This window comes from Sus scrofa, chromosome 14, assembly GCF_000003025.6.
Source record: "Sus scrofa isolate TJ Tabasco breed Duroc chromosome 14, Sscrofa11.1, whole genome shotgun sequence".
NCBI lineage: Eukaryota > Metazoa > Chordata > Mammalia > Artiodactyla > Suidae > Sus > Sus scrofa.
This window is the reverse complement of record NC_010456.5, coordinates 33,425,941-33,441,423: the sequence shown is the minus strand read 5'-3', so window position 1 is coordinate 33,441,423 and position 15,483 is coordinate 33,425,941. Positions and strand designations below refer to the sequence as shown.

Below are 15,483 nucleotides of genomic sequence, written 5' to 3'. Positions count from 1 at the left end.
AACGGTGGCAGACATTGCTAATCAACCACAGAACTCTTTCTGAGGAGATTGAACTGTAGGGGAGACCGAGATAGCCACTGCTTCTAATGGGTAGGTTGAAGATGGGACTCAAGCTGGAGCCCATTTGCCATCTCCAGCCTAGTACATTTCTAGACAGTTGGGAAGTACTGAAAATGCAGGCACTGTTACCATTATTAAACAGAAGCACCTTTGGCAAGGTGGTGGTGACATCCTGGGTCCCTTTTCCCCGAAGCTCCTTTAGAACCTTGAATGGCAGGCCATCGTATGGATTTCCATTGGCTACTAATGCCCAACAACTGGACTGCTGGCCCCTCATATCTAGTCTTTCAAAGAGCTTATGAGTTAATGTATCTGATTTAAAAAAAAATTTTTTTGTAATGGGTCTACAGCACATTGGCTGTTGGCAGGCCACCTCAACCCCAGGGCTGATGGGGGATCATTGATGGTAGCAGTCATTTAACATTTCAATCAAGCTGAGAAGAAGGAGGCAGAGAAAGATTGAGAAACCAGGACTTGGTTGCAAGCTATGGCATCTAGCGCCACCTACTGTTATATCACTGCATTGTTGCCATCGCTGACTATCAGCCTTAATCCACCCCTGATGACTTTATTTGGGAAAGTTTTCATAATCTCACTCAAATTACATTTTTTCATTTATAATTTATGATTCAATTTTGTAAAAACACCAGATCCTCAAGACGTAGTGACAATGATAGTAACATTTACTTGGCTTGCTACTTGACCTATGCAGCAAGCATGCCTCTTAGTACCCTCACATCTGGATGAAGATCCAGCAGGTGCCAGGTGGGAGCTCTGATCCATGCAGGAAGTGACTTGGGGATCACACAGTGAGTGGGGCAGGATGCGGGGCTCTGAATCCTCATTCTGTTCTCCCTCTGCATTAGTCACTCCTCCACCTCTGCTCCCCCCTGCCCACCTTGAGGCCTGGCTCAGCACCTTGCCAGTCCCCTCAAAGCACAATTCCCATTCCCCAAATGCTAGTGCATAATGGATTCTACTGGAGGGTTCAAAGAAGAGCAGGAGAGGAAGGTTACTTTGCAACCCATAGGAGAAACACCAATGAAACTGTCCTTTAGACTGTTTTTTTTTTTTTTCCTCTGAATATCAGCTCCCCAGACCCACCACCCCAAAGCTCCTTCCTCACCTTCTGTAAGATGTCATTCTGCTTTTATTAACTGGAACGTTTATCCTCTCCATGTGCTTCTTCGCTATCCATCTACACACTCATCTTCCTTCTCAGCTAACCAAGCACCCGCACCCTCCTTAGAAAATAGGGAGGATATAAGAGACAAATAATGGGGGAGTTCCCTTCATGGCTCAGTGGTTAATGAACCCGACTAGGATCTGTGAGGATGCAGGTTCAATCCCTGGCCTCGCTCGATAGGTTAAGAATCTGGCATTGCTATGAGCTATGGTGTAGGTCCCAGGTGCAGCTCGGATCCTGTGCTGCTGTGGCTGTGGAATAGGCTGGCAGCTGTAGCTCCAATTCCACTCCTAGCCTGGGAAGTTCCATTTCCCATGGGTGTGGCCCTAAAAAGCAAACAAACAAACAAACAAAAACACAACAACAACAAAACGAACAATATTGTCTTTCCCTTCTACCTGAGTGATTGAAAAAGACCGAGTTTTCCAGAAGGTTTAATGGTTGACAACCCAAGTTTTAAATACAGGGAGACTGGATGTATTAGTTCTTCAGAAAACTAGAACTAATAGGATGTTTATGGCTATAGATACAGGTACAGAGATTTACTATGAGGAATTTGTTCACGTGTTTATGGGAAGTGACAAGTCCCAAGATCTACAGTTGGTAAACTGGAGACCCAGGGGAGCTGGTGATGTAGTTCCAAAGGCCTAAGAACCAGGAGAAACTGATGGTGTTAAGTTCTAGTGCAAAAGCCTCCAAGCTCAAGACTGAAGAAGAGCTGAAGTTTCCACTTGAGCCCAAAGGCAGGAAAAAAACCCCAGTGTCCCAGCTGGAAGGCAGTCAGATTAGAGTTCCCTCTTATTGAGGGGGGATGGGGGTGGGGTGGAAGTCAGCCTTTCATTCTATTCAGGCCTTCAACTGATTAGATGAGGCCCACCCACATGAGGAAGGGCTCTACTTCATCCATCAAGTTAAATGTTCAACTCATCCAAAAACCTCCTCTCAGAATCACCCAGTGCAGTCTTTGACCAAACATCTGAGCAGTCAAGTTGACACAAAATTAACCATCATACCCCAGTTTCTAGTCTTGGCTCTGCCAGCTATGTGACCTTGAGTGACTTCCATTTTGGTTCTGTTTCTCTTTCTGTAAAAATGGGTGGTGCTTTCAGGAGCCACTATAGCTTTCACACCAGGACCCACCCAGTCTCAGTCAGTGAGCACTGGACATTTCTGCCTGATCCTCTGACTCCTGTAATGGGCCAGCATTGCTCTGGAGTGCCCTGTTGCATTGGCTAAGACTTCATCAGATCCCCCATCATGGTCTGGGACTCCTGCCCACCCCATCCTACTCTCTTCTTCTTTTCTCTTTTTCACCCTGAACAAGCCTCTTGTTCCGTTCATGGTTCCCAGAGGCTGCAGCTGATGCAGATGTGGATTATTTTTTAAGAGTTTGGGTCATTTCTTTTGCAGAATGACTGCACAGCATGGTGACTGTAGTTGATAATACTTTATTATATATGTGAGAGTTGCTAAAAAGTCCATTTTAAAAGTTCTCATCCCAAGAAAAATTTGTTGTAATGAAGGTGACAGCTGTCAGCTAGATTTATTGTGGAAAACATTTTGCAATGTATTATGCAAATATCGAATCACTGTGTTGTACACCTGAAACTTAATGTTATATGTCCATTAAACCTCAAAATAGGGAGTTCCCATCATGGCACAGCGGAAACGAATCCAACTAGGAACCATGAGGTTGTGGGTTCAATTCCTGGCCTCGCTCAGTGGGTTAAGGATCCAGTGTTGCCCTGAGCTGTGGTGTAGATCGCAAATTCAGCTCGGATCCCACATTGCTGTGGCTGTGGTGTAGGCCTGCGGCTACAGCTCCAATTAGACCTCTAGCCTGGGAAACTCCATAGGCCACGGGTGCGGCCCAAAAAAAAAAAAAAAAAAAAAGCCAACCAACCAAACAAAAAACCTCAAAATATAGTAAATGAATACTCTCTAAAGGATTTGCCTTGCCTTTAGTGAAGAGAGTTTAAGGAGCTCAATAGCGCCCTTCATATTTAAGTTGGAAGTTCTGCATGTGGATGGGGTCACTAGTTCAGAGTTATCCCTATGGAGTTAGGTACCTGCCTTATACCCTTGGGACAGAAAAGTTCACTCTCCCTGAAGGTAAGTGCCTGTCACCATCATAAAACCACCCAAAGACTGAATATTGGTTGCCAGCCAAGATCCCTGGACTCATGTGTACATTCTTGCCATGGACCCTACCCACTCCCTGCCTGCTTCATTCTTTACAGCTCATCCATAAGAAGTCTGAAATGCTCTAATCAGCTTGCCTATTCCTCGCCGTTCTCTTTTCTAGTGGTCCGCCTTCCTCTGCCTCATCTCTTGACAGAGCATCTCCAGCTGTTCCCCTGACATCTGTATCAACCCAAGTACATTTAGCAGGAATTCATTTCCATCTTAATCTGATTCTAGGAAGTAGATCATATTTTAAGAACAAAGATGGGCTGGGAACATTCTTTCCTAAAAGACAAGAGAACAACAGACATTTCAAAGATTGCTTTTCCAGCCTTGACCTTCAACAAGTCATTCTGATTTTTGCCGTATAAAAATGTTTATGACAAAAATCTAACCATATTCAGTGGGCAACCTTTATGGGGGAGGTATCTGTAAGTTAATAGCCAGCAACTACTATATCTTGTTTAGCCCCCACTATGCAAAATGAGGGACAGAATGAAGTAGTGGTTAAGAACACATGCTTTCCAATAGTAACAACAACAACAAAAATTCAATTAAAAAATTGGCAGCGGGGGCGGGGGCATTCCCATTGTGGCTCAGCAGGTTAAGGACCTGACTAGGATCCATGAGGATGTGAGTTCGATCCCTGGCCTCACTCAGCGGGTTAAGGATCCGGTGTTGCCATGAGTTGTGGTGTAGGTCGCAGACGTGGCTTGGATTTGGTGTGTCTGTGGCTGTGGCATATACTGGCAGCTACAGCTTTGATTCAGCCCCTAGCCTGGGAACTTCCATATGCTGTGGGTGTGGCTCTACAAAGGAAAAAAGAAACCGACAATGAGATAATACCTTACACCTGTTAGAATAATTATTATTGAAGAGACTAGAATCAGAGAATGGGAGCTCGCATTGTGGCACAGCCGAAACGAATCCGACTAGTATCCATGAGGATGTGGGTTCGATCCCTGGCTCTGCTCAGGGGGTCAGGGATCCAGTGTTGCCATGAGCTGTGGTAGAGGATCCCATGTGGCTGTGGTGTAGGCCAACAGGTATAGCTCCGATTTGACCCCTAGCCTGGGAACTTCTATATGCTGCAGGTGTGGCCCTAAAAAGCAAAAGAGAGAGAGAGAATATAGAGGAAAGAGAACCTTTGTATACTGTGGGTTTAAATTGGTACAACCACTCTGGAAAACAGTATAAAGATTCCTCAAAAAATAAAGAATAGAACTGCCATATGAGACCCAGCTTATTCTACTTCAGTAGTCAAGCTCTGGCAGCAATCCAAGTGGCTATCAATGGATGAATGGATAAAGGAGATGTGCTGTATATATGTATGTTGGAATCACTTTGTTGTACAGTAGAAATAACAACACCTTGTAAATCAACTATACTTCAGTAAAACTTGAAAAAGAAGACATGCTGTGTGTGTGTGTGTGTGTGTGTATATATATATATATATATATATATATATATAATGGAATACTACTCAGCCATAAAAAAGAATGAAACTCTGCCATTTGTCACAACATGGATGGGCCTTAAAGGTCCTGTGCTAAGTAGGACAGAAGAAGATAAATACCACATGATTTCATTCATGCAGAATCTAAAAAAAATAAAAATAAAACAAAATTTTAAAAAAATGCACAAAGAGAACAGATTAGTGGTTGCCAGAGGAGAAGGTGGGAGATGGGTGACACGGGTGAAGGGGATCAACTGCATGGTGATGGATGGAAATTACACTTTTGATGATCACTTTGTAGTGTATACAGACATCGAATTATACTGCTGTACACCTGAAAGTTATATAATAAAAGAGACCAAGAAAACCCCAAAACAAACACACGCTTTGATGTCACTTGAACTGATTTAAGTTATACACTTTGCCACTTAATAACACATTGCTTTCTCCTTTCAAAGTCTCATTTTGCTCTGCTATAAAATGGGAATAATAATAATATGGTGAGAACTGAATAGAGTCATGTATTTCAAAGAAGCACACACTTAGGATCGCAAGTAGGTAAATGATAATGTTATTGGTGGACAGCATCAGCTGCTCGTCTCAGATGATCAGACAGACTCATGGAAGGTGTGTGACTTGCCCAATGTCACCCAACACCGAAGTGACAGAATCAGGTCTCCAACCTGGGCCTTTTCAGGCAACAAAGCTCTTTCTGCTCGTTCCTGCCACCTCCCACTTCCCAGCCGTGAGGTTAGACCAAATGCTGCTGTTGAAACAGTCCTAGTGTTACATGTGAGTACCCCTGCCCAAAAGACCATCCCCACCTAAGGCTCCACCGTGAGTCCGTCCTCTCACCTCCCCTTCTGACACGTTACAGGATGTCAGGCTGCATTTCTCACACTCCTGCTCCCGAAGATCCATTTACAGATCAGTCAGAGAAAGGACACGTGCCGTAGAAGGGACAGGGCAGAGGGTGGACTTAGTTGTCCAGGAAACAAAGAATGGAGCCCAGCAGTGGAAGAATCGAAGGCTGTTGAGACCAAGGGCACACCCAAGGGATGCAAGGACCAAACATTAAAGTCAACCGGGACAGCTTTTATGAAATCCGGCTGGGAGTTGTCACAGAAAGTGAAACAAAGTATGTCCAAAGCAGTGGTGATGCAGCTGTACTTGGCTTTTTTTCTCCTAAATTTTTAAAAATTTTTCCTGATTAGCCGTTAGTTTCATAACCAGGATATAATCTTAACTGTAGAATTGTATTGCATGTGTATTACTTGGGTGGAAAGACCCCTGAACCAGTGTCAGCAGGAAGGAAATAAATATTTAACATTAGTTTGTTTATCAGCAATAAGGATCTAAGGGGTGTGGGACATAGAACATGTAAGTTTTGATGCCAGATGAGTTGCTCTGTGAAGATCTGGGATTTACAGTACTTTCTGGAGGAAAGAAAATGGGAGGAGTAGGAGGGTTCAGGATTTCCTAGAAACATGGGTTTTGGTAATGATTTTGAGAGAGAGAATGAGCCTAATTCTGTTATGTGTTTTTTTTTTTTTTTCTTTTGTCTTTTTTTAGGGCCACACACGCAGCATATGAAGGTTCCCAGGTTATGGGTCGAATTGAAGCTATAGCTGCTGGCCTACACCACAGCCATGGCAGCGCCTAATTCTGGATATGTATCTAAGCCATGGAGAATTTTGGGAGTGTCAGGCTTCAGATTAAATGATAAGGAATATACAAAGTTATAGTAGCAAAGTGGTCCTTTTTTGTTTGTTTGTTTGTTTGTTTGTTTTGGTTTGGTTTTGGTTTTTTTAGGGCTGCACCCTTGGCATATGGAAGTTCCCAGGCTAAGGGTTGAATCGGAGCTGCTGGCCTACACCACAGCCATAGCAACATGGGATCCGAGCCATGTCCACAACCTACATCTCAGCTCATGGCAACGCTGGATCCTTAATCCACTGAGAGAGGTCCGGGATTGAACCCGAGTCCTCATAGATATTACTCAGATTCGTTACTGCTGAGCCACAACGGGAAACACCTGCAACGTGGTACCAGATTAAAAGGAGAACCAGTGTGAATGTCCAAAAGTAGCTGGTTGGCACCTGGAGCCAAGGCATTTGCATAAACTGTAACATAACCATTTGTTTGGGGGCCTCATTTCCATTTCCTACTCCCCCCAGGGGCCTGTTCCTTGTAAACTTCATTTTCCGGGCACCCTTGCCAGCTGGCTTCCTCGCAGATTCAGCCAACAGGATGCAGAGCAGGAAGTTGGAGGGTGTGTGTGTGTGTGTGTGTGTCTTCTGGCAGCACTTCCGGCTGAAAGTACATCTCTTCCGTAAGTTCAGCTTCTGCCAATTCTAGGACTTCCGAGAGCTACTTCTTCTCTTAGTCCCTCCAGCCCTGGGGGTGGCAGAAACCTCCCCCTTGGTTAATCTCTAGTGTGTCTTGCCATCCCCCATTTGGCTTTTCAGTTCTTCCAGCATCTTTGTAACTGCTCCCCTGTATTAAAGCCCCTCTAATGAACTACCTGTCATGAGCTCTGATTTTGTACTTGTACCCTGCCTGATAGAGTATATTAAAATATAGTTCTAAATTATATCATTTCAGACCCTTAAGTTTAATGTTTAAAACATTAAAAACTTACATTTTGCTTATATGACTAGAGTTAGAATTGCCTTAGAAACATGAAAAACACTATCATGTTATTATTAGACAAGTACATTATTTTAAAATCAGAAAAGAAGATAACCAAAATTTAAAAATATTCTTGGGAGTGTCCGTTATGGCACAGCAGGAACGAATCCTACTAGTATCCATAAGGATGCAGGTTCGATCCCATCCTTGGCCTCGATCAGTGGGTTGGGGATCCAGCGTTGGAGACACAGCTCGGTGGTGTAGGTTGCCAGAGATGGCTTGGATCTCAAGTTGCTGTGGCTGTGGTGTAGGCCAGCAGCTGTAGCTCCTATTTGACCCTTAGCCTGGGAACTTCCATATGCCATGGGTGCAGCCCTAAAAAAGAAAAAAAAATTACTTGCCTACAATTCAAGAAATCTGTGATAACATTCCTATTAACAATTTGTTATATTTACTTCAAGCTTGTTATACTATACCTTGCCATATATCAGTGTTTTAAAACATAGCTAGTATCAGATTATATACATTTTTAGGAGTTTCTATAGATTTTTTATGAATATAAATCTTAATATTCTCTATGACCTAAGTTCTTTATATTTGTAACATGCACTTTTCACTTGAAATTATACTCCTTTCCACATCAGTACATAAACATCTACAGCGACATGAAATAGTGGCATAGTGACACCAAATTCAGATCGCCATAGACCATTGTCCAGATAGAGCATCATTTTTCCCCCCAGTGCCTGTTGATGGACATTTAGATGTTTTTCACAATTGTTCACATTGCTGTGATAGAAATCCTCATGGATAAATCTTTTTATCCTGACTGCATAATTTCCTTGGAGAGAAGCAGATTTTCTGGAGCAAAAGGAAATATGTTTTTAAGGCGTATGACACCTATGGCGAAATTACCCTCCTGAAAGATTGTAGTTATGGTGATTCTTGGATGCCTTGTAAACTTTTCATTGTGTTAATATCAAAGTGTATTTGTAAATATCCTGACAACTGGAACCTCCTCCCTCAATGCCAGTTATCACTAGTGGCTTGTTGTAATTGTAATTACACAATGATCAGGATGAAAATAGCTTCCTGGGAATCTACTGAAATGCAGACATAATTTCAGTGCCGAGGGAGTGGATCTTGTCCCACTCAACTTTTATGTCAAATCACGGACACAATTTGGCTTTGCTCCTGTCAGTTGCTCAGCACTGATCCCAGTGTAGACACACTCACTCTTTACAATAGTGTGAATCCTTGGTGCATAGGCAAGCATCATTATGTGAGATTTGGGGGGAAAGGCTTGAAATTTGGACAGTATCATAGTTGATTCATGAATAGGGTGAAACTTGAGAGTTTTAGGAGTGTGATGGGTACACAACTGTGGCATTAAGCAGAGATGCAGTCATGTATTTTCAAGTTATCTGGCAAGGAAATTTGAGGGTATTTATTTTGTCTTTGTTCATGAATATGTTTTAATCACATATTTACTTTTAAGCAAGTTTGCTTTGGTTCCCATGGAAGGAATTAATTTGGGGCTTAAAAAAAAAAGAAAAGAGGTGAGTTCCTGTTATGGCTCAGCAGGTTAAGAACCTCACGTTGTCTTTGTGAGGATACTGGTTCAATCCCTGGCCTTGCTCAGTGTATTAAGGGTCTGGCGTTTTAGCACACTGCAGCATTGGTCACAGATGCGGCTCAGGTCCAGTGTTGCCATGGCTATATGCCACAGGTACACCTGTAAAAGGAAAAAAAAAGGGGATTAGAAAGAGACAACCTTGATTTCAAATGTTTGATCTCAACATGGCCAATCTCATTGCTTTCATTGCAAGATGCACCAGAACAGGATTAATCTTAATCCTTAAGAGAGGGAAGAGAACTAGTTAAAATAATTCTTGATTTGTTGCTGCCTTGACATACCCAAGGGAGGGACACGTTTCAGAGAGAAATCTTACGGTTGTAGGGAAAAGGGCCAATTCAAACTGGTTTAAATAATAGACAAAATGTTTGTGAATAGTCCAGATTCTAATGCAGCTTAATCAGTTCAACAAGGTACCACGGGACAAGTTTTTCTTTGACTCCCCTGTCTGCCTTCCCCCCACATCTTCTTCAGCTGGAGGCCGGCTCCCTCGTGGGCACAGAATGGCTGCCAGCAACCCCCACAGTTGTTTGCTTCTCTGTTCATAGTCAATGAGGAAAGAGTTCTATGTTCATAGCTCTTTACATCTAGAAATCATTCTTCTAAGAAGCCCCTGGCAAATGTCTGCCTGCATCTCATTAACCCGAACTGGATCACATGACCATCCCTCAGCCAGTCACTGTGATGGGCAGTGGGCTTTGCTTTTTGGCTTCAGCCATTCAGGACCACCTGTATTACTGGTACCATGAATGTTTTCTGAGGTACAAGTGCTCCATGGGAGAGGGGCAGAAGGTCTAACTGGGGAACCAACATCAAGAGGGAGAGTGAAGGGATACTGGGCATGTGAGAAAAGGCAATGTCCATTGTGCAGATGTTTTCAAAGTATTCCTGGAGATCCTTACATACATCCTGGAGGTTTGTCTCTTCACCCATATCTCCATCCCTCAAGACGAAAACATGGATTTGCCATTAGTGTTCAGCCAAGGAGTTATACACCATGGTATATTGGGGTAAGCTTGATGTATTACCTATAATTCATTCATAAGAATAGCTAGAGAAGGGAGTTCCCGTCGTTGCGCAGCAGTTAACGAATCCGACTAGGAACCATGAGGTTTCGGGTCCGGTCCCTGCCCTTGCTCAGTGGGTTGACGATCTGGCGTTGCCGTGGGTTGTGGTGTAGGTTGCAGACGCGGCTCGGATCCTGCGTTGCTGTGGCTCTGGCATAGGCCAGTGGCTACAGCTCCGATTCAACCCCTAGCCTGGGAACCTCCATATGCCACGGGAGCGGCCCAAAGAAATAGCAAAAAAAAAAAAAAGAATAGCTAGAGACATTCTGTGCATGATTTTATTGCTTTATGTCTAGCTGACCTCATTCAAGGCTCTCCCAGGTACTTTTTTTTTTTTTTTTTTCTTTTTTGCCATTTCTTGGGCCGCTCCCGTGGCATGTGGAAGTTCCCAGGCTAGGGGTCTAATCAAAGCTGTAGTCACCGGCCTATACCAGAGCCACAGCAACATGGGATCTGAGCTGCGTCTGCAACCTTCACCACAGCTCTCGGCAATGCCGGATCCTTAACCCACTGAGCAAGGCCAGGGATCGAACCCGCAACCTCATGGTTCCTACTCAGATTTGTTAACCACTGAGCCACGATGGGAACTCCTCCCAGGTACTTTTTTGGATCATCTACACCTTATTTGGTGGACAAGAAGGGGTACCTTGGGGAATTGCCATAGACCCTGCACCTGTTTTCTGAGGCACAGGACATGTCCTACGTGAGCCAGGAAGAATATGCTTGAGAATCAGGCAGAACAGTAGCAATCCAGTTCCTCCATTGCAGACCTCACCCTCCATCTTAACACCCCCAGCCCCCACACACGCCATCCAGTTTCTATAAAGCTACCTTCCCTGCCTTCCACATTCCACTTACAAGGCCCAGAGCAGCAGATACCACAGCCCAATTTCATTTTCAGAGAAAGAGGGTGATGATGGCTGCTGAAAAAACACCATGCCTCCTCTCATGTATGTATTATGATGACTTCTCTTGCAAGTAGCCGACCCATCCTCACTCTGTTTTTGGAAAACCCTCTCAACAGAGTACCACCCATCAGCCATGGTCAGATCTCCTTCAGCCATTTTTTTTCCATCTCTTCTCCATCTGTTACATAATTGATTAGTAGTTACTGCAGAAGAGTTTCCGTTGTGACTCAGTGGGTTAAGAACACAACTAGTATCAAAGAGGATGCAGGTTCGATCCCTGGCCCTGCTCAGTGGGTTAAGGATCTGGCATTGCTGAAAAGCTGCAGCATAGGTTAACAGTGCAGCTTGGATCCTGCATGGCTGTGGCTGAAGCATAGGCTTCAGCTCCAATTTGACCCCTAGACTAGGAACTTCCATGCTTCAGGTGTGGTCCTAAAAAGGTGGGGAAAAAAAAAAAAAAAAACCAACTCACCACAGAGCAATAGAAGATTCACGTAAGCTAGGAAAAATAAATAAAAGTTTCCATAATCCCACTCCCAGAGAAAATCACTGCATTTGGGTAGGGGTGAGGTACGGCCATTCATATCTTTTGAGATGTTTATGTCCAAACAGATCATTTTTTCAAAAACCAAAGACAGAATCATGTGATACCTTTTACTTTGTAGCATGTTTTGTTACTCAGAGAACTCCAGCATCTCCATACTTCTGTCATTATATTGTTGTTGTATTGAGTTGCTGCATAATATTCCATCATTTAGATGCACCCTGATTATTTAACCTGTCTTCTGTTGTGAAGATGTGTAGATGACTTCTGACTGCTGTCACAAGCAGCATCTCAGCAGTTTTGTTGATGCATCTCTGTGTCCACACAGGGCTATTCCCATAGAATGCTTGACAGGAGAAGGACACACCCACTTTTATGCATTTAGTAGGCACTGCGGAATTGCTCTTCAGAAAAGTCATTACAGTGTATGCTCCCACCAGCCCCATCTGAAAGCATCCATTTCCTGTAATTTCTTGGCATTTCCTTTAATTAAAAAAAAATCTTAATATTGTAGGAATTAATTTCAAAACAGGATTATCCAGGTACCAGTCTTGTTATTGTTCACCAAATTGGTGGCTGAGAAAAGTGACTTTTATATTACAGTATAGCTCATTTAACTCTTTTCTTTATATTGACCTGGTACTCACCTCTGAAATTAATTTAAGTCTTGTGAGCTTTCCCCCATGGCTAAGAAAGGCAAATGAATAGAGAAAAGGGAAAGAAAAATCCATGAACAATTACCTGGATAATTTACTCATAAAATTCTGCTAGGAGGAATGGTAGAAGGGGAGGTACATTTGCATCATTATGTATTAAAATTCAGCTCTCCAGATCAGCTGCCTTGGCCACCTGCAATGATTATCAACCTCTAATTTTTTGCTTTTTTCTGAATATGCAGAATATACTTCATAATAGAAGCTTCTGTTTTTCACATGAGTCAAGAATTTGGTAATTTGGGAGTTCCCTGTGTTGTGGCTCAGCAGATTATGAACCCGACTAGTATCTATGAGGATTCAGGTTCAATCCCTGGCCTCACTCATTGGGTTAAGGATCAGGCATTGTCCCAAGCTGCAGTGTAGGTCACAAATGCGCCTCGTCTGGCGTTGCTGTGGCTGTGGTGTGGGCTGGCAGCTGCAGTTCCAATTTGACCCCTAGCCTGGGGACTTCCATATGCCACAGGTTCGGCCCTAAAAAGCAAAACACAAAGCAAAACAAAAAAAGAATTTGATAGTTAATTTAATCATCATAACAGGGTTGGAATTATTTCCCCGTTCTGCTGAAGAAAGTATGGCCCAGAAAGGTTAAATAATTTGTCCAAGGTTTCACAGGCAGTCACCAGACAGAACCAAGATCAGAGCTCAGGTTCGCCCCATCTCCACAGCCCTTGCTGTTTGCAGCATGCCACAAGGCCTCTCTTGGGTGGAGAAAAGAACACTGTGCTGTCCAGAGACCCCTCCACCCTGATCAGACCTCTCAGATGGACACACAAGCCTCTTACAGCCTGGCTCTGCTTATAACTCTTACACTGACATTATTTTTCTTTCACTTCTTGACTCCCCTCAGGTCCCAGAAAAGCCAATGAAGAGCATCAGGTACATGGACAAGGAAATAATAAACCTCAAGAAAGACCTTGCACGAAGCCGGTGAGTGAGCCCAGCGCCAGTGACCCCTCGACATCCTGATGGTGCTAAGCAGGCTGTGGGGCGATGCCTGTAAGTCTTTGCCAGGTCCCCTTGCCCCTCAGCCCAAGCATCAAGCAGAAGATTTGCAGGCACGTAACCGTGTCAGGACTAGGGCACAGGATCCATTTCTCGGTTGGTCTTGTCAGGGAGTGCCTCCACCAGGCTTACCTGCCATTCTTGCTCAGGCTAGTCCCAGGCTTCACATTCCCTCTGCTTTCCTTTCTGGGCCTGAATCCAACTCAAGAAGAGTTCCCAGATGCTCCAGAAAACTCTTCCCTGTTTCCTCCAGGTCCATAGTGTTGCAGCCAAGACTCAAATAGACTTGGTTTCCAATACTGGCCCTGCTACCTGCCAGCTGGTCACACTGAAGGAGTTACTTAACCTCCCCGCGTCACGGCTCCCTTAACTGTAAAATGAAAATAACATGAGGTTGTTAGAAAGACTGCATGAAATAATGCATGAAAGCACCCCTCGTGTGGCCTCAAATATGATACCAATCATGTCTTTCCCCCTCCCACCGCTTCATTCCTCCACAGGAGTGTGAGCAAACTGAGGTCTGGGACCATATCTTACTCTTGTCTGTGGGACGAGGTGGGGTTTCCTTCTTCTCACTCCTCAACTACTTCCCGGGACCTGGAATATTCCGAAGTGGGGTCATAAATGAGGCATTTGGCAAAGTACCTCAAGGCAGAGTAAGAGATGGAGATTCTTTTAGCATAAGACACACAACTGAGATGCGCTCAACGGGGTGGGGGTGGGGGGGCCCTGGGGAGGGTCTGTTTATCTTACTCGTCACCCACTCTGAGGCAGACCCTGGTGAGAAAACAGTCAAGTCATTGCCTTCCTTTACCTCCTTTTGTCAGAAGCTCCTTCTTTCCTGCCCACCCCCTCCCCCACCCCATCTGCAGCACAGCTCTGATGGAACAGGATGACTCAGCCTCAGGGAAGGCGGAAGTGTGGGCTTCTGAAGCTGGGAAGAAGGAATGGATGATAAAGACTAAGAGAGGCTTCAGGACAGGGCCCAGGGAACAATATTTCCCTACCAGCCAGAGGCGGCGCCAGAGGGGTGGCCATGTGGGCTCTGAGAGGGTCTCTGGACACCCACTGTCCAGCAGAAACATAGGGTGAACTGTTCAACTCATTTTCAATTTTTCAGTAGCCACACTAAAAAAAAAGCTAAAAAAAAAAGATAAAAGTAATTCTAATAATACAGTTCATTTAGCCAGCTACATCCAAAGTATTATCATTCGATGTGTCATCAATATAAAAAGGTATTAATGAGATACTTTCTATTATGTTTTGAATATGTGATGGAAAATGATGAACGATGAAAAATCCAGAGTGTATTTTTCACTTAGAGCACCTATCAATTCAGACCAACCACATTTCAAGTGTTCAGCAGGTGTTATAGATGGAATTGTGTTTCTCCCCAAATTCATACGTTGAAGCCCTAACCCCCAACATGACTGTGTTTGGAAGGAGGGCCATAAAAGAGGTAATTCAGGTTAAATGAGAAAGGTGGAGTCCTGGGGTTCCTCAGGGCTCAGAGTGTTAAGAACCCAACATAGTGTCCATGAGGATACGGGTTTGATCCCTGGCCTCATTCAGTTGGGTTAAGGATCCCGTGTTGCCACAAGCTATGGTGTAGTTCACAGATGCAGCTCAGATCTGGTGTTGCCGTGGCTGTGAGGTAGGCCAGCAGCTGCAGCTCTGATTCTGCCCCTCGGTATGCCATGGGTGCGGCCATTAAAAGGAAAAGAAAAAAAAAAAAAAAAAAAAGGCGGAGCCTTAATCCAGTAGGATTGGTGCCTTCATAAGAAGAGGTAAGAATGCCAAGAAAGTGAACACATGCAGAAAAAGCCAGCTAAGGACACAGCTAGAAGATGTCATCTACAAGCCAAGGAAAGAGGCCAACCCTGCTGACACCTTGATCATGGGCTTCTGGCCTCCAGAACTATGAGAAAAAAAGTGTCTGTCATTTAGACCACCTAGCCTGTTATGACAGCCTTATCAGACTAATACCATAGTCAGTGTTGGAGTAATCCTACAAAGAATGCCCCCAGCTCCAGGAGGTGATGAGGCTCAGTCTCAGAGTTTCAAGCAGAGCCAAGCACAGAGATGCATGTGAA

At 44.1% G+C, this 15,483-nt stretch overlaps 1 protein-coding gene across 1 annotated transcript in view; it reads left to right on the top strand.

The window, feature by feature from the left end:
• CCDC60 (coiled-coil domain containing 60) overlaps positions 1-15,483 on the top strand; it is a 188,471-nt gene that overhangs the window by 73,343 nt on the left and 99,645 nt on the right. Inside the window, exon 2 of the mRNA XM_021073556.1 lies at positions 13,236-13,315. Within this exon, the coding sequence (XP_020929215.1) occupies positions 13,236-13,315 (80 nt within the window). The remainder of the gene's footprint in view (positions 1-13,235; positions 13,316-15,483) is intronic.